Source organism: Somniosus microcephalus, chromosome 5 (genome assembly GCF_052327205.1).
Source record: "Somniosus microcephalus isolate GS21.2 chromosome 5, FLI_Smic_1.0, whole genome shotgun sequence".
Taxonomy (NCBI): Eukaryota; Metazoa; Chordata; class Chondrichthyes; order Squaliformes; family Somniosidae; genus Somniosus; species Somniosus microcephalus.
The window spans coordinates 77,688,685-77,708,133 of NC_140991.1; the positions used below are offsets into that span (position 1 = coordinate 77,688,685).

Genomic DNA, 19,449 nt, shown 5'->3' on the forward strand with positions numbered 1-19,449 from the left:
TAACCTTAGCCAAGCGTAACTACGCCCAGATTGACAGGGAGGCCCTCAGCCTGGTGTGGGGGGTGAAGAAGTTCAATCACTATCTGCACGGGCAGAAATTTACCCTACTGACTGATCATCAACCCCTGGTCTCAATTTTTAACCCAAAGAAGGGCGTTCCGGTGATGACGGCACAACGGCTGCAAAGATGGTCACTTTTTCTTGGGGCACATCAGTATGACATAGAGTACAAAGGTACGAAACAACATGGAAACGCTGATGGGCTGTCGCGCCTACTGTTGCCTACGGCGGAAGAAGCACCTGCAGTGGACCCGGTGGAGATATTCCATGCGACCATAGTCGAATGTTTGCCTGTTACAAACGCAAGTATTGAGAAGGAAACCCAAAATGACCCAACACTCTCTCAGGTCTATGATTTGACGGTGAAGGGATGGCCAGCATATGGCGACTCACTGTTGCCAGCATTCTCGCCAAGGAGGGAACAGCTGTCAGTGTGCTGGGGAACCTTGATGTGTGGATCCCGAGTGGTAATTCCACCCAAGTTGAGAGATAGGGTACTCAATGAGCTTCACGAGGGTCATCTGGGAGGGGTAAAAATGAAGAGCCTAGCCAGGGCGTTTGTGTGGTGGCCGGGAATCGATAAAGAAATCGAGGATATGACCAAGAGATGCACAGGATGCCAGAAGGTCCAAAACGCTCCACCACAGGCCCCGCTACATCCATGGGAGTAGCCCTCATCTCCATGGCAACGGGTACACATTGATTTCGCTGGTCCATTTATGGACTCAATGTTTCTAATCGCTGTGGACGCCCATTCGAAATTCGAATTAAAATGTCCTCCACCACCACGGAGAAAACTATTGCAGTCCTAAGGACCATCTTCGCCAGGAATGGGTTGCCAGAACAGGTCTGTTCCGACAATGGCCCACAGTTTGTGTCTGAGGATTTCCGGAGGTTCCTGAAGAATAATGGGGTGAAACATTACACATCTGCCCCATATCATCCAGCCACAAATGGATTGGCTGAGAGGTTTGTTCAGACCTTTAAAAAGGCCATAAAGGCAATGTATAATGACGACATACCACTGCAACACAAGGTGGATAACTTCCTCTTTGCTTACCGGAATGCAACACATGCAGTAACCAACCAAACTCCAGCCGTACTGTTTTTTAACCAGAGACTAAGATGTCGCTTGGATTTGCTCAAATCAAACATAAGACGAGATGTTGAGGATAAGCAGTTCCAGCACATAAATGAGAAGCCAACCAGAAGCTTCAAGATAGGGCAGTCATGGCCCGCGACTACCGAACAGAAAAATGGCAGCCAGGCACGATATGCACACAGCAGGGACCACTAATGTACACAGTGGACGTTGGAGAGAGCATCGTGAGACGCCATGCTGACCAGATTCTAGAGTCACAGGAACAAGCCAAACCTGTACCACAAGCATGTGCACCTGGTAATGAGCCCAAAGTACAGATTGCGTCTACCTCAGAAGCAGGGGTATTGGAAGCTGACGAACCAACCAATGACAATGAGCCAGAATTGACTCTACCGCCAGAACAGGATACTCGAGAAAGGCGCTATCCAGTCCGGATCAGGAAGCCTCCTCAAAGACTGAACTTATAAATGACTATTTCAGTTGATGTATATATTACTGAGAAAATTGTAATTAGTTATTATTTAGTTGTTAAATGAATGTTATGTACTGTTTATCTAAAAGGGGAGGAATTGTTGTGCATGTACCTTTAAGGGAATAACTGGTCTTAGACTGCAGTACCGGCAGTGACCACCCCTGTATAAAAGGCCCTAGCAGGCTGCTGTAGTTTCAGTTTCAAGCTGCCTCTTGTTCAGTAAAGTACCTGTTAAACTGTTCTCCCGAAGTCCGTGTATTATTGAGGCGCGGACTTTACAGGGTCGATTGGGCTTGTACTCGCTGGAGTTTAGAAGAATGAGAGGGGATCTCATTGAAACTTATAAAATTCTGGCAGGACTGGACAGACTAGATGCAGGGAGGATGTTCCTGATGGTCGGGGAATCCAGAACCAGGGGTCACAGCCTAAGGATAAGGGGTAGGCCTTTTAGGACAGAAATGAGGAGGAATTTCTTCACCCAGAGAGTGGTGAACGTGTGGAATTCTCTACCACAGAAGGCAGTAGAGGCCCATTCATTAAATATATTCAAGAAAGAGTTGGATATATTTCTTAAGGCTAAAGGGATCAAGGGGTATGGGGAGAAAGCAGGGACCAGGCACTGAATTTGGATGATCAGCCATGATCGCATTGAATGGTGGAGCAGGCTCGAGGGGCCAAATGGCCTACTCCTGCTCCTATCTTCTATGTTTCTATGTTTCTATGTTTGGCATAACCGAAAGGGTGGGTATTTTAGTCTAAGGTTATATAAGCTAGTATCCACGGTCACCTACTCATTATGCCGTAAGCGAGAGGAGTAGGGGTTGTTGTTTTGTGAGTGTAATAAAAGGAATCGATCTTTGACCAACCTGAACCATTTCATTTCATCTGAGTCAATTATAATCTACCCATAGTAACTCCTTGTGTCCGAACTTGTGGGTTGTGGGGCCTGCCCGATGTACGGTGAAGACCGAAATCAGAGCCAGTGTTTACTTACCCAGGGAAGTGTACATGGTTACACAGTTTTCATCATTGTTTGCAAAATTAGGTTCGTGTTGCTCCCATGCAACATAATCCACTGGAGTATTGTCTATCCACCTGAGAAAACATTACTAAAACATTAGTCTCACTAGAACAGAATATATAAGTAGTTTACATCATTCTACTTTGCAGTGCTGTAGTTAAATTCTTCTAAACGAAGCCCCACTTTCTTTAACCCTCCTATTATGAGTTAATACCTTGCTTTGAAATAAGGTCAAATAGAAACCCAACGTATTTCATCCCACTGCTGAAAAAGTCAGCTCTCTCGATCTTTGTAACCATGGTTATGGCCTAAACTAGGTCAAGAATCCAACTGGTGGTAGCCTGTGATTGACAGTAGTAATGGCAGGTTTTACTTCTTCTAATCCAGTGTAATGCCTTTATGAGGTGCACTGTGCTAACCTTGACTTGCATTTTACTTTTCAAAGTCAGTAGCAACAAACTGTTTGGGAGTAATCATAAAAGAAGACCTGGATCCTGCAGCAACACTGTAATTCAGTAAATATGGTGGTAAAGAGCCATAGTAGTAAGTTGAAGCAACTTTACAGCACTAAAGATGGGGATTAAATAAAATCAAATGAAACATGTCAATTCCTCACAAGGAGTTTTTAGTAAATGCACAGAGATAAGAGAGTTGGGGGGAAAAATTTGGTTGCTTTGCACCTCCCGTTAGCTAACAGGGCGCAAAGCAACTCACGCCCGGGTGCAACGCTGCCAATGCCTCCTGCAAAATTCAGTGGGAGGTTAGCGGCAGCATTAACCGTTAGCGTCCCGTGGCGCTGTGCCGCTGGTGATGACGTCATCGCCGTGCAAAGCACCCCGCTCGCACCCCGGCCACGATCTTTGGTAGCTCCCCCTGACTTACCGCCGGACACTATGTCTGACGGGTCAAGGGGGCCTACCTGCGGCCGGGGCGGTGCGATTTAAAGGCGAGGTGTTTCACCTTTCAGCTGTATCTTTGTAATAACTGAAACACTTTGGTGACTCAAGTTTCATCTTCCTCAATGTGCAGTCCAAGCAATGGTAGATGTCAAAAATAGGTTATTCTAACCTTGCGTAGATTACTGGTAAGAAAACATTTGAAATATTGGTTAGGATCTGGAATGCACTGCCTGAAAGGGTGGTGGAGGCAGATTCAATTGTGGCTTTCAAAAGGGAATTGGAAAAGTACCTGATGGAAAGAAATTTGTAGGGCTACGGGGAAAGAGCGGGAACTAGCTGAAGTGCTCTTGCAGAGAGCCGGCACGGGCTCGATGGGCCGAATGGCCTCCTTCTGTGCTGTAACCATTCTATGATTCTATGATTATCTGCAGTTTTAGGTGCACTGCCATCACTGGTACATTGGAAAGAAACAAGGATGATTCTGAGACTCAGTGGTCTAAGTTATAAAGAGAGAATCACAGAACTAAACTTGTTTTCATTTCAGAAAAGAAGATTGAAAAGAGGACCAGAAGCAGGCCATTCAGTCCATCATTTCTGTGCTAGCTCTTTAGCAGAGTAACCAAAACGAATCCTACTGTCCTGCTCCTTCTTCATAGTCATAGAATCATGGGGGTGAAATATGGCTCCTTTGTGCCTGCTGTTAGCACCTCCAGGGGGTGCTAACGGGCGCAAAAGGCTTATCGCCCGGGGGTGGGGTGGGAGCAAGAAAAGCACCTCCCGCGAAATTCAGCGGGGCATTGCTGAGGCGCTGCCCGATAATGCCGTGCCCCTGCCGGTAGCGCCCCGGGCCGCCACGCCTCCGGCAATGACATCATCGCCATGCACGGCGACCCCTTAGTGCCCCATCGCGCCCCCTTACCACCCCATGGCAGAAATTCAGCTGCGTCCCGCGAGGCTGGTCGACCTCCGCTCGCGGGGCGGTAGTTAACGGGGAGGTGCGGCCGTGACCCGCGCTGCCATTTTCTTTTTTTTGGCCTACCTCCAGGTCGGCCCTCTGTGTTGTGCCGTGGCGTGGTCCTGGCCGCCACAGTGCAGCCCGGCACCACGTCTCGGCGCCGGGCTGCTGCCTTGGCACCATGCTGCCCTGGTGGCCTAGTTGGGGCCATCAGAGACCTTGCTGAGTGCGCCCAGACATCGCCTCAGTTACCACCACACCAGGAAGTGGAGCACCCGACACTGTGCTCCATTTCCTGGGCAGGGTGGTAAGGTGAATTTCCTGGCCGGGGCAGGCCATCCTTGCCAGGCGCAGGATGTCCTGCCTCGCCAGCGTTACTGCCCCGAAATGGGGCGCTACCGAATTTCGCGCCCATAGAATCTTATATCTCAGAAGCAGGCCATTTGGCCCATCAGGCCTGTGCTGGCTCTTTGAAAGAGCTGTCCAATTTAGTCCCACACCCCAGTTTTCTCCCCACCATCCTGCAAATTAGTCCTCTTCAAGTACATGTTCAATTGCCTTTTGAAAGTTCCTATGGGATCTGATTCCACCACCCTTTCAGGTAGTGTGTTCCAGATCTTAACAACCTTCTATCTAAACACATTTCTCCTCATTTCCCTTCTAGTTATTTTTGCCAATTATTTTCAATCTATGACCTCTGGTAACTAACCCACTTGCCACTCCCTACTTACACTATCAAAACCCCTCATAATTTTGAATACCTCTATTAGGCCTACCCTTAAATTTCTATGATCTAAGGAGAACAATCCCAGCTTCTCCAATCTCTCCACATAACTGAAGTCCCTCATCCCTGGTCTCATCCTGGTAAACCTCCTCTGTACCCTTGCCAAGGCCTTGACATCCTTCCTGAATTGTGGTGCCCTGAATTGTACACAATATAAGAACATAAGAAATAGGAGCAGGAGTAGGCCAATCGGCCGCTCGAGCCTGCTTCGCCATTCAATAAGATCATGGCTGATCTGATTCCAGCTGAGGCCTAACCAGAAATTTGTAAAGGTTTAGCATGACTTCTTTGTTTTTGTATTCAGTGCCCCTATTTACAAAGCCAATTATCCCATACATTTTCTTAACTGCATTATCAACTTGCCCTGCCATTTTCCAAGATTTGTGAATATGCACCCCCAGGTCCCTCTGCTCCTGCACCCCTCTTAAAGCAGCACCATTTCGATTATACTGCCTCTCCATGTTGTTTCTCCCAAAGTGCATCACTTCACACTTATCCACATTAAATTGCATCTACCATGTGTCTGCCCATTTCACCAGTCTATGTCCTTCTGAAGTCTGCTACTATCCTGCTCACTATTTACTATGTTGCCAAGTTTTGTATCATCAACAAACTTTGAAATTTTACTCCCTATACCCAAGTTCAGATCATTTATATGTAACAAGAAAAAGAATGGTCCTAATACTGACCCCTGGGGGAACCCACTGCACACTTCTCTCCAATCAGAAAAACATCCATTCACCACTACCCTCTGCCTTCTATCCCTTAGCCAATTATGTACCCAAGTTACCACCACCCCTTTAATACCATACGCTCTATTTGCCAATTGTCTGTTGTGTGATACTTTATCAAATGCCTTTTGAAAGTCCATATATACAACATCTACTTCATCACCATCATCAACCCTCTCTGTTACTTCATCAAAGAACTCAATCAAATTAGTCAGACATGATTTGCCTTTAACAAATCTGTGCTGGCTGTCCCTTATCAATCCATGCTTCTCCAAATGAAAATTAATTTTGTCCTTGACAATGGTCTCCAGTAGTATTCTCACCACTGATGTCAGACTGTAGATACCAGTTTTTTATCATGGCTTTACTGAGGTTTCTGCATTGAGACTTCATTAAAGCAAGATAATTCAGCACAAGTCATAATTGAATCGGGGCCATTCTGGTCTGTGTGGCTCATGACACAGCAGGTGGTGCATTTACTCACTGACCTTGCAGTTTAGTCACTGGATAGCAATCAGGAGTGCAAACATTAACTGATTTTAAATCCCCTCCCTAGTCCAGGAGCACTGAGGCCAACTGTAGTACCCCAACTGTCACCTCAGTTGAACTTCCCATCTTCGAGACGTCACTGAGGCCCAGGTTAGTGGCTGAAGTGGTTGATTGTGGAGGTGGATTTAGATGGTATTATTTCCCCCACCCAAATTCTTCATTTCCATGGTGGTTCTACTGGATGACATGGATAAATTTCTTTATCACTGCTACCACAAGAGAAATTCCGATCCCAATATCAATGAATAGCTCATTCAGCCCAAACCAGCGATTGAATGTGGGACCTTCCAATCTGATTGGCGTAGTGCCATACCAGGCAGTGCATCTATCCACTAAGTGATGAGGGGAGCTAAAGGCTCTAAATCGATAGAATAAAATGTAAGGGTAAAGGCAGAAAATATTATCTGAACATTTACTTACTTAATACTTTGATCAAGACCCACAAGCAAGCCAATAAAATATTGATTGCTATTTTTCGAAATCTGTAATGATATTTTAGGTTATTTCCAAGGTATGCAACAGCATTAAAAATAGAAAACTAACCAATAATTCAAAGAGAAGTATTTCCAAAAGAAAATCTACTTTACCATTTTCCACACAAACAATCTTTCAGAAGCACTGGTAATTATAGCAAGATCTCCAAACCCCTTCTGGCAGAATATTCTTGCTTCATCCCATGGCATTGGTTCTTCGTTAACGTAATAATGAGAACCATCATGTACTGTCCAGCCATCTTCTGTTACTTCAGGCTCTGTTCATCATTCAAAAAAGATATTAATTCAGATAAGTATGCAAATTTACATACCCTAACAATGACAGATGCATTATTGACAAAGGAAAACATTCAGAAGCAGATGATAAAGCATCCTGAATGCATTAAAATGATCATTCTGTTCGTCATATGTCTCTTGATATCTCCACTGCGTTACTTGTGGCAGTCCTTCACTCCCTTGTCATTTTAAGATTAAAATCTAAATTGACACAATCAAAACTATTTGGCATAACCTTCAAATGCTTTATGATAAGCATCCTCGACTCAACTTCTGTTTATCACAGAAATCACAGATTCACAGAAATCACAGAAACCCCACAGTGCAGATAGAGGCCATTTCGGCCCATCGAGCCTGCACCGACACATATCCCACCCGATCCCCGTAACCCCTACACATATCCCACCCTATCCCTGTAACCCCACGTATTTAATCCCCCTAACACTAAGGGTCAATTTATCATAGTCAATCAACCTAGCTCGCACATCTTTGGACTGTGGGAGGACACCGGAGCACCCGGAGGAAACCCACGCAGAATGTGCAAACTCCACACAGACAGTCGCCCGAGGCCGGATTCGAACCCGGGTCCCTAGCGCTGTGAGGCAACAGTGCTAACCACTATGCCACCGATTCCTTTGAATCCTAACAATGGCCTGGATTTTGCCCTCAGTGGCAAAGGAACAGCTTTCGCTGTTCACCTCACATACAGTTGCCCAGAGACATTTCACGGGCCTTTCAGTGGAGATTGCTACTAATCCCACGTCTGATCCAGTGCGGCACCCTCTACAGGGGATCTGTGGCTTCTGTGAGCAGGTAAAGTAACAGGGAGGTTCTTCAACCAATAAGATTGAAGCATCCTCACTGAGGCAAACAGACTGCAAACCAGGAAGTAAAAATCAGGAAATATAAATTAAATTTAAATCATTGTATAGGAAGTGAAATAAAGATTGGGAAATATATATGGGATTATGGGAGAAAGGTAAAAGAGAAAAACATAAAAACTAATTTTTTTTAAAAAAAAAATTCTAAAAATCTGCAACATTAATTTTCGCCTGTGAGACTCCACATTTATAAAATTAATTTTTCAGGGCCAGAGGGGTTGTTCAGCAGTAATGATCACTTATTACGCCTTTAAAAAACACACTTACTCCTGAATGCACTGGCCCTAACTTTTCCAGCCATTTTTAGTGGGGAACTAATGGGTAAGCACCCCAAATTCATGCCATTACACTGATTTCAGCGCAAAGTCTACCGGCGAGGACTGCAACAGCGCACCCTGTGGAAGAACAGGGTATCTGACAGAAACTTCTGGATTTCCACTTTCAACTGCACAAGTGCGGATGCCAAGAGTTGCTGTCACATTTACCCTGTAATAAAGGTGAACGCTGGTAGTCTCGCCATTATTATTACAGCAAAATCCAAGCCATTATCTCAGAGTTGCTACCACTCTGCTGGAAGTGAGTCAGAAAAGCCATTTAGGCATGTAAATAGGGTTTTCGATGCATCTCCAGTAAAGTTACTGTGGCAAAACGGGAGTGGCTCTGAGGAAATTCCAGGTCCAAATTTTTCTTCTACTTGGGTGTGACAGTTTGCCTCCTTTGCTTTCCTGCAGACTTCAGGTGATGGTTAATGTACCTTTTCAAACAAGGTTGAGCTCCCTTTTAATTAAACAGCTTTATATTGAATAAATGCTAAATATTGTTTCTTTTTACTCTCTCTTTTTATAGTTGTGTCATCCAATCTATGAGATTGCTGAACAGAGTGAGATCAGGCTCAACAGAGTGAGATCAGGCTGAATGAAGATGACCAACTGGTGGAGCTGGTGCTGGTTATACCTTCTATCAGTGGAACCAGATGGATGAGGCATCACATGCTGCTATCTTCGGATTTGTGATTCAGAATGACATTACTGCAAAGTTAGATAGTACCAAAATAGAAGCACATTGTATTAAAGGAATGGTGGTAACTTGGATATGTAATTGGCTAAGGGATAGGAGGCAAAGAGCAGTGGTGAACGGATGGTTTTCTGACTGGAGAGAAGTATGCAGTGCGGTCCCCGAGGGGTCAATATTAGGACTTTTCTTGTTATATATAAATGATTGGACTTGGGTTTAGGGAGTACAATTTTGAAGTTTGTGGATGATACAAAACTTGGCAATATCAGGAAGACATAAACAGTCTAGTGAAGCGGGCATACACATGGCAGATGCAATTTAATGCAGATATGTGCGAAGTGATGCACCTTGGGAAAAACAACATTGAGAGGCAGTATCATAAGAACATAAGAAATAGGAGCAGGAGTAGGCCAATCGGCCCCTCGAGCCTGCTCCGCCATTCAATAAGATCTTGGCTGATCTGAATAAGACCATCTAAATGGTACTTTTTTGAGGGGGTTGCAAGAGCAGAGGGACCTGGGGGTGCATGTTCACAAATCCTTGAAGGTGGCAATGCAAGTTGATAAGGCCATTTAAAAAGCATATGGGATACTAGGTTTTGTAAATGGGACATTGACTACAAAAACAAGGGAGTCATGCTAAACCTTTAGAAATTTCTGGTTAGGCCTCAGCTGAGTATTGTGCAGAATTCTGGGCATCACACTTTAAAAAGGATGTCAAGGCCTTGGCGAGGGTACAGAGGAGGTTCACTAGGATGATACCAGGGATGAGGGACTTCAGTTATGTGGAGAAATTGGAGAAGCTGAGATTGCTCTCTTTAGAGCAGAGAAGTTTAAGGGGAGATTTAATAGAGGTATTCAAAATTATGAGGGGATTTGATAGAGCAAGTAGGGAGAAACTGTTTCCTCTGGCAAGTGCGTTGGTAACCAGAGGTCATAGATTTAAAATAATTGGCAAAAGTAACTAGAGAGGAAATGAGGAGAAATGTTTTCACACAGAGGGTTATGAGGATCTGGAACACACTACCTGAAAGGGTGGTGGAAAGAGATTCCATAGGAACTTTCAAAATGCAATTGGACACGTTTTTGAAGGCAACTAATTTGCAGGGTTATGGGGAAAAAGCTGAGGTGTGGGACTAAATTGGACAGCTCTTTCAAAGAGCCAGTATAGGCCTGATGGACCGAATGGCTCCCTTCTGTGCTGTAAGATTCCATGAGTCTATGAATTCAATGTTATACACACTAGAATAGCACAAAGCACTTCTTTGCTGTGCTAAAGGGATCAAGGGATATGGGGAGAAGGCAGGGACAGGGTACTGAATTTGGATGATCAGCCATGATCTCATTGAATGGCGGAGCAGGCTCGAAGGGCCGAATGGCCTACTCCTGCTCCTATCTTCTAATAGGTATACCTAAGTGTACCGACACAGCACCTCTGACGTTGGTGCCATACTTGTGCCTGGCAAGGCTAGAATCCAACAAGACCTAAAGAATGTGACAATTGTTACCATTTACAGCCAACTTGGGATAAGTCAAAGTAATTTTTGTGCTAAAAATTTGAATTATCCAATAATGCGAATTAAACAATGTAAATAGCACAGCAAAGTAGGAATTTAGCACAAAAAATTGAATTATCATTTAATGGGCCAGAAATTCCAGGCCAGAAGCATGAGTACGGTCGGGTTACTCACGCATCTGGCCATTGGAAATGCCGGCGTTCAGCAGGAACAGCGCATGCGGGGAACGCCGGCATTTCCAGACCCGAGGTCTATTCACAGCGCGTGCGACTGCACAGGCAGCGCTTGCGCAGTGAACTTTGTAGATTTCACTGATGGATTCAGTGAGGGTAAGTCCCTAGAACTTACACGTGAAAAAAGCAAGTGTAAAGTTGTTCATTGGCTGGGGAAGGAGATATATTTTATGGAGGAGCTTATGAAATGCAATATTTAGGTTTGGGAAAGGGAGGGAAGTTATTTTAAGAAATTTTAAGTAAGTTTTAAACTTTAATTTATTTTTTTTTAAACGGGTTTTCAGAACGGTAGGTAGAAGGAGCAATTGTGGCTGTGTGAATGGAATGTGAGAATGAGTTATGTATGTATGTCCACATATATTCCTTTACGTATATGTATGTATGTTTTATATTCCTTTACTAATGTGTATGAATGTATATTTTTAATTATGATTTTCCAATAAGTTACTTTCTCTGAAAGTCACAATTAAATAATACATTCATACACATAAGTAAAGGAATATATACATAACACGCAAAGGAATATATACAGACATACATACTTTCAGAAGCTCCACGATAAGAAATATCTTCCTCCGCAGCCTCTGGAGCAACTGTACCCATGCTTTTTTCATGTGTAAGTTGTGATGACTGGACCTCACTGAAAGCATTAATGAAAGCGGCGAATTATACTGCGCACGCGCTGCCTGTGCAGTCGCACGCGTTCTGCCTCTGAACCCCTTCATTCAGAGGACAGGAAATGCCGGTTTTCCCCACATGCACTGTGCATGCTGAAAACTGGCATTTCATCCGGCCAGATGCGTAAGTACCCCGACCGTACTAGCGCATTTGGAAGGGAATTACTGGGCCAACATTTTACATGTCAATAAAATAAAAAATTTAACAATTGCACGACTTGCCCCCTCGCATCTGCGACTGAGGGTCCAAGGAGGTGCATTGCGCAAGAGGTCATCATCGTACGTATCCTCACACTGTTTGGGGAACTGTATGAAGTGGTGGAAGGATTTATGGCCGTGATTAACGCTCATTCCGTGACCGTAACCATCTTTGAACCAGCCATTAGGGTGGTTAGTCCTATGGCGGGAGGGTTTTACGGGCTCCCACAACCCATCTGAGGGGGGGGGCCACCAACACCCACGGACGCAAGTATCCCGCTGGATGTCCACCCAGAATTTAAAGTTGGAGCTCCGACTCCACTTGCCGGGACTGTCTGGAGTGGGGTTCAAAACCCTACTCCTTCTGGCCCAGCGGCGGGGATGCTTACTGCTACGCAAAAGGCCCATTCCGCACAAAAGGTGACACCCATACGTTTCCTGTGCCTTTTCCCTCCCCGTGACTGGAGCCCTATGCTGCCATTTCACGTTGCTAATTGGATTGGGCCTTTGTCATAGCGGTAGGATCCCCGCCGCTGGGCCAGATCAGGGTAGGGTTTCGAACCCCGCTCCAGACAGTCCCGGCAAGTGGAGTCGGAGCTCCGGCTCTAAATTCTGGGTTGACATCCAGTGGGATATTTGCGTCCGTGGGTGTGGGTGGCCCCCCCTCCTTGTATAGCTTGTGGGAGCCCGTAAAACCCTCCCGCCATAGGACTAACCGCCCTAATGGCTGGTTCAAAGATGGTTACGGTCACGGAATGAGCGTTAATCATGGCCATAAATCCTTCCACCACTTCATACAGTTCCCCAAAGGGAACAGTGTGAAGACACGTATGACGACGACATTGCTAAATAAATAAATGGAATTAAAAAAATTCTTTTAGGGCTTTTAAAAGTCTTTAAATTGCTTTAATTCTCTTTAAAACTACTTCAGATTACTCAAAATAATGTAAACATTTAAAAAAGTTTATAAAAGTTACCAAAATCTTCAAAAAACTTCCAAAAACCTATTTAAACTGCTGCTTTGCATGTAAAAATCCTTAGCAGCTTGACAGAAACATTGGGGGCGTGTCCAGTGAAACTGAGACCTCAAGGGGCGTGTCTCACTTACACTGCACGCTCCTGGCTTCGCGCTGGCTGCACTCCTGGGCGGCGTGACGTCATACGCTGCCCGGGAATGTGCTTTCTATTTCTGCAAGTTCAGGCGTCCCAGAAGCTGATCGGCACGAGCGCGGGGTAAGTGCAAATACGGGGCTTGCACGCGCTGCAAGCCCCGTTCTGGAATTTCTGGGCCAATTTGAATTAAGTAACTGCAAATTAAGAGTAGACAGTACAAGAAAAACGTAAGGAAAGGCAATTGCAGCAATTATTGTGGAATCTGGCTTCTTTCAATAGCCAGATAAACCTGCAAGAAATTGCCAATGGCCTGTATATAAAATTACACTGACTAAATCTTCCCAGAAGCACAATGTGTCTTCAAAGGAAATCGCAGCAATATGAACATATTTTCATTGCGCTGCATATTAATGAGAAATGCATGGATCAGCATACAGACAACAACAAAACCATAACTACAACAATTTGCACCAATATAGCACTTTCAATATGGAAAGCATTCCAAGGCACTTTATAAAGGGGCAAAGAAAAGAAGGAATTGTTAAAGGAACAGACACAGAGTCATAAATTGAAAGATTAGATGGGGTGACTGAAAGCTTGGTGAAAAAGACTGAGAGCGTGGATTTCGGCTGCTTTGAGCTGCCGTTAGTGCCTCCAATGGGTATTCACCCGGACACGGCGATATTAGCGCCACACGCTAAATTGGGCTGGGTTTTTGCCGTGGCGCTAAGAGTTAGCGCCCCGCTCCTGTAGGTACCGCTCCACTCAGCCGTGCCCGGTGATGATGTCATCATCGCCGGGTGCAGTGCTCCATTAGCGCCCCGGATACAAAACTCGGCCACGCCCCCTCACTTACCGCCTGGCGCTAACAATGACCGCTTCAGCTGTCGAGTTGCAGTCAGGAGTCGGCTCCACGCACGCTATTTAAAGGCGCCATCTTGGGGAAGCTTTTTTGTTGGCCATAACTCTACTGAGACATTGCTAGACAAGCTGCTGAACATATCGCTGCGATTTTAGCTCCAAGGGCTGTCGTGAGTGTTAACAATTGCTGTATTTAACTCAGTGAATATTTGTGAAAACAATTTATACACTTTAATGGGGGCTCTGTTGGCAGTCGACTACCTGCTCCGTCGTGAATGTCGGAGGCTTCTTAGGAGGAGAGCACTGCAGGGACAAAGGCCTGGAGATATGCAGGGAGAGAGGCCTGGAGATATGCAGGGAGAGAGGCCTGGAGATATGCAGGGAGAGAGGCCTGGAGATATGCAGGGAGAGAGGCATGGAGAAAGACAGCAACATGTGGCCAAAGGGAGAAGGCACAACAGGGCTGGCAACAGGAGTCCTTAACCTCCCAGGGTATTGCAGCAGCAGTTCTCGTAGCTCCTTTTCACTGAGGAACAGCATCTGCGAAGGCTGTGCTTCAGCAAAGAGGTGGTAACAGAGCTCTGCCACCTCCTCCAGTCAGACCTTAAGCCTCAGACCAGGGTGAAGACAGCTCTCTCAGTGGCAGCGAAGGTGACCATCATGCTCAACTTCTATGCCAACGGTTCATTCCAATATGCAACAGGAGATATCTCCAATGTCTCCCAGTATGCCGTGCATCACTCGATCCGAGATGTCACGGATGCACTGTATCAAAGGAGAAGGGAGTACATTTCTTTCCCTATGACCAGAGAGAAGCAGCACGAGTGTGCATGCAGATTTGTCAGGATAACGGGCTTCCCAATGGTGCAGGGAGCCATTGACTGTACCCACGTTGCCTTGCGGGCACCTCAGAACAATCCAGAGATATTCCACAACCGGAAAGGCTATCACTCGCTGAATGTTCAATTGGTGTGCGACCACACATGCAGATTCCTAACTGTCAGTGCCTGATATCCTGGAAGTGACCACGATGCTTTTATCCTACGCCAGATCTTTTCCAGCCACCACATCAAGCTCGCGGGTGGTTGCTCGTGACAAGGGCTATCCGCTCTCCACCTGGCTGATGACTCCCCTACGCAACCCAAACACTCCTGCCCAGCACTCCTACAATGACAGTCATGCCGCCACCAGGAGCGTGATTGAGCAGGCGATAGGAGTGCTGAAACAATGGTTCCGCTGCCTTGACCGCTCGGGAGCAGTCCTCCAGTATTCTCATCGTCGGGTCTCCCTATTTGTTGCCATCTGCTGCATGCTGCACAACCTCACTACTATGAGGGCACAGCCATTGCCACCAGGCATAGATGCACCACCTCAGGAGGAGGAGGAGGACGAGGAGGAGGAGGAGGAGCAAGAGCAGGAGGAGAACGTGGAGAAGGACGAGGAGGAGCAGCAGCAACAGCAGTGACGCAGGAGGCATCCAGTCAATAGGGATTCTGCAAGGGCAGTCAGTGCCCGTCTCATAACGGCTTGGTTCAACTGAATGCCATCCTACTACCATGTTCCTCTGGACTTCCCCAAGACTACATCAATATGGCCTTCCATAACCAAGCCCCGTAAGTTACATGAAACACAACAGTAAATATTTAGCTTTTCAATTTAAATTTATGTTCTAACATTTGAGTGTATAATAAGCAAAACATTTATTTAAGAATCACCCTTATTCATTTCCTTATCTCCCCTCTTTGGCTTAACTATTCTAGTGCGCCTCCGCTGTATGTCCCCTGTGGCTGCAGCAGGGCTGGTGGAAGGCTGCTGTGTGTGAGGGCTAGAGACTTGCTGGTCATCTTCCAAAATTCGATAGACTCTGCAACAGTACCCATGGATTGGAGGGTAGCTAATGTTACCCCACTATTCAAAAAAGGTGGTAGAGAGAAAACGGGTATTTATAGACCGGTAAGCCTGACATCGGTAGTGGGGAAAATGCTAGAGTCCGTTATAAAAGATGTAATAGCAGAGCACTTGGAAAACAGTGACAGGATCAGACAAAGTCAACATGGATTTACAAAAGGTAAATCGTGCTTGACTAATCTACTGGAATTTTTTGAGGATGTAACTGGTAAAATAGATAAGGGAGAACCAGTGGATGTGGTGTATTTGGACTTTCAAAAGGCTTTTGATAAGGTCCCGCATAAGAGATTAGCGTGTAAAGTTAAGGCACATGGGATTGGGGGCAAGATACTGACTTGGATGGAGAACTGGTTGGCAGACAGAAAGCAAAGAGTTGGGATAAATGGGTCTTTTTCCGAGTGGCAGGCAGTGACTAGTGGGGCACCGCAGGGATCAGTCCTAGGACCCCAGCTAATCACAATATATATTAATGATCTAGACGAGGGAACTAGTTGTAATATCTCCAAGTTTGCAGACAACACAAAGCTGGGTGGGCGTGTGTGCTGTGAGGAGGATGCCGAGAAACTCCAGTATGATTTGGACAGGTTGGGTGATTGGGCAGAAGCATGGCCGATGCAATATAACGTGGATAAATGCGAGGTTATCCACTTTGGTGTCAAAAACAGGAAGGCAGATTATTATCTGAATGGCAATAGATTGGGAGAAGGGGAAGTGCAACGAGACCTGGGTGTCCTTGTGCACCAGTCGCTGAAGGTAAGCATGCAGGTGCAGCAGGTGGTAAGAAGGCAAATGGTATGTTGGCCTTCGTAGCGAGAGGGTTCGAGTACAGGAAAAAGGATGTCTTGCTGCAGTTGTACAGGGCCTTGGTGAGACCACATCTTGAGTATTGTGTGCAGTTTTGGTCGCCTTATCTGAGGAAGGATGTTCTTGCCATGGAGGGAGTGCAGCGAAGATTCACCAGGCTGATACCTGGGATGGCAGGAATGACGTATGAGGAGAGATTGGGTCGATCTCGCTGGAGTTTAGAAGAATGAGAGGGGATCTCATTGAAACTTATAAAATTCTAACAGGACTAGACAGACTAGATGCAGGAAGGATGTTCCCGATGGCCAGAGAGTCCAGAACCAGGGGTCACAGTCTAAGGATAAGGGGTAGGCCATTTAGGACAGAGATGAGGAGGAATTTCTTCACCAAGAGAGTGGTGAACCTGTGGAATTCTCTACCACAGTAGGCAGTAGAGGCCAATTCATTAAATATATTCAAGAAGGAGTTAGATATATTTCTTAAGGCTAAAGGGATCAAGGGATATGGAGAGAAGGCAGGGACAGGGTACTGAATTTGGATGATCAGCCATGATCTCATTGAATGGCGAAGCAGGCTCGAGGGGTCGAATGGCCTACTCCTGTTCCTATCTTCTATGTTTCTATGTTTCTATGTTTCTATGTTTCAGATGGCCTTGCAGGATGCCCTCGACCAGCTCTAGGCCTGGAAGGCTCGGCTGTAGACTGCACCATCTCAGGCTGGGCAGCGACAGTCTGGGCTGGCTGGGTGACAGGCAGCGACAAGTGCAATGGCGAAGTAGCAGTGGTGGGATCAGGAATGTTGGCATCCTGAGAGAGGACAGCAGGTTCCTGCTCTACTGACCTACTGACACTGCCTCGGGGAGCACCTCAACATCCCCACCAATCTGCTACAGCACAGATTGCTGGGCTGTTGGGACACCATGAGATCCCTGGTGGACTGTGGTGGACCCAGCGGCGATGGCAGCAGCCAGAGCACGTGTGGCATCCAGCTGAGACTCTATGACAGCACCAAGACATTGCGTGGCATTTAGCTGAGACTGGATGAGAGTAGTCTGAGCTTCGATGCCACCAACCATTGTCTCCATTACAGCACTAAGATGTTGCATTGCTTCTGCCTGTGCTGCAATGGAAGCTGCCACATCGCCCATGACACATGTCATGAGATCTGGATCCGCATGGTCCTTCTGGGAGTCCACCATCGTCTGCAGACTGGCAATGATGGGCTCCATGGTGTGCACAGAGCACTGTGCAATGCTGGATGTGGACTCCTCCACGCTCCTTACCACTGCCGAGAGGCTCTCAGGCCCCTTGCACCTATCATCTCAGAGTGCATGGCCATCACCATTCTTCTGAAGGCCTCCCCATCGAGGTCCTCATCTGAAACCTGTGCAGCAGAACTTGCGCACAAACTCTCCCTCCGGGGAGATGGCTCCTGAGCTACCCTTTCCCCTTGACCTTGTTGCAGCCTGCTAGGCCTCGGTGCATCACCCAGTGCAGACCCCTGTGCTAAGCTAACCTCTAAGGAACGTGTAGTGCCAGTCTCTGAGCTGGTGCCTGCGGGTGAGAAATGCAGTGACGCAGTACTTGGCTCCTCCTCCTCTCCCACCTGAGTGTGTTGGGGGAGCTCAGGTACAGGTTCCACATCTGCTGGGAGATTATCAGAAAGCATAAATGGCACAAGTCTCACGTTAAGGTGAGGGCAGGGGGGCCGGTATGGAGCAAGGAAAGCAGACAGTATCAGAAGGTGGAAAGTGATAAATGCTTCTGCTTTGATGGGGAAGTGGGATGAGAAAAGGAGAGGGGATAAAGATACCGTTGTTGTCCACAGCTGGGTCGCTGTCTCCGCCGGCCACCACCTGCGGGCCAATGAGCCTCAGCACTCGCTCCTCAAGATCAGAGAGATCTCGCAGTTGAGGTTCCCCCCCTCCAGTCCACTGTTGCTCCCTTGTATTATATGCCATCTTGGCCTGCAAAAGAAAGGAACAAAAGCATAACTTTGAATGTAGGCAAGGTGTGAGATGAGGATGTGAGTTTGGGTAAATGCAGATGCTTGGTGGTTGAGCGGTGGGGAAGTGGTGGTTTGCACAGTGTGCACCGACAGAGGATCAGAGGCTGGTATGTAGGAGGTTTGCAAGCATGTACTCACCTTCACCACCCGACTGAGGTCGTTGAATTTCTTCCGGCACTGTGTAAGGGCTCGGTGTATGACAGTGCTGGCCGACACCTCCTCGGCCACTTCTCGCCAGATGGCCCTGAATATCTGTGGCGATGGCCACCTACCAGATGAAGGGAACAGCGATTCCCTCCTTCTCGCCACTGCCCCACCAATGTCTCCAATTCCACATGGCTGAATCGAGTAGCCCTCTCCCGCTCCCTTGCAGCAGCCATGGCACAAAGCTGTCTCAGTAGCTGCAAGGTTGCACTCAAGCGTGGCAATGCTGATAATGAGCAGCTGCAGCTTGAAATTACCTCCCCTTTAAGAGCTGGAATAAGCCAGAGTCAAGGCTTGAAGGCTGATTGCTGAAAGCAAGTCAGCTGAAATTGGGTAGCGCTCTAGCAATAGCGTCCCTGCAGTGCTCCACTGAGATCATTCGGGGATCTCGCAATCCCTGTGTCGAGAACTTTGAGTTTACCGATCTTGAATGCAATTCAACGGAACATAATGGGAATCCCCTTTGCGAAGTGCTGTGATGTCAACAGGCTGTCTAAGCAGCCAATCAAAAGGCAGAATTCTCACAGACAGCAAACAAGGACATGAGTGAGCCCTTAAAATTCTAACTTTTTAAAATAGTTAGAGAGAGCAAAAGAAAGATTGGGGTTCTCGCAGGGGGAGAAAGCAAACCTAAAATAAAGATGCACAAACTTTAAAAAAAAAGTTTAAAAAATGTTTTTGAAAACTTTC

General features: G+C 46.5%; 1 protein-coding gene across 1 annotated transcript in view; it reads right to left on the bottom strand.

The window, feature by feature from the left end:
- mrc1a (mannose receptor, C type 1a) overlaps nt 1–19,449 on the bottom strand; it is a 254,012-nt gene that overhangs the window by 82,993 nt on the left and 151,570 nt on the right. Inside the window, 3 exon segments of the mRNA XM_085987853.1 lie at nt 2,629–2,729; nt 6,994–7,055; nt 7,161–7,324. Coding sequence (XP_085843979.1) covers nt 2,629–2,729; nt 6,994–7,055; nt 7,161–7,324 — 327 coding nt within the window.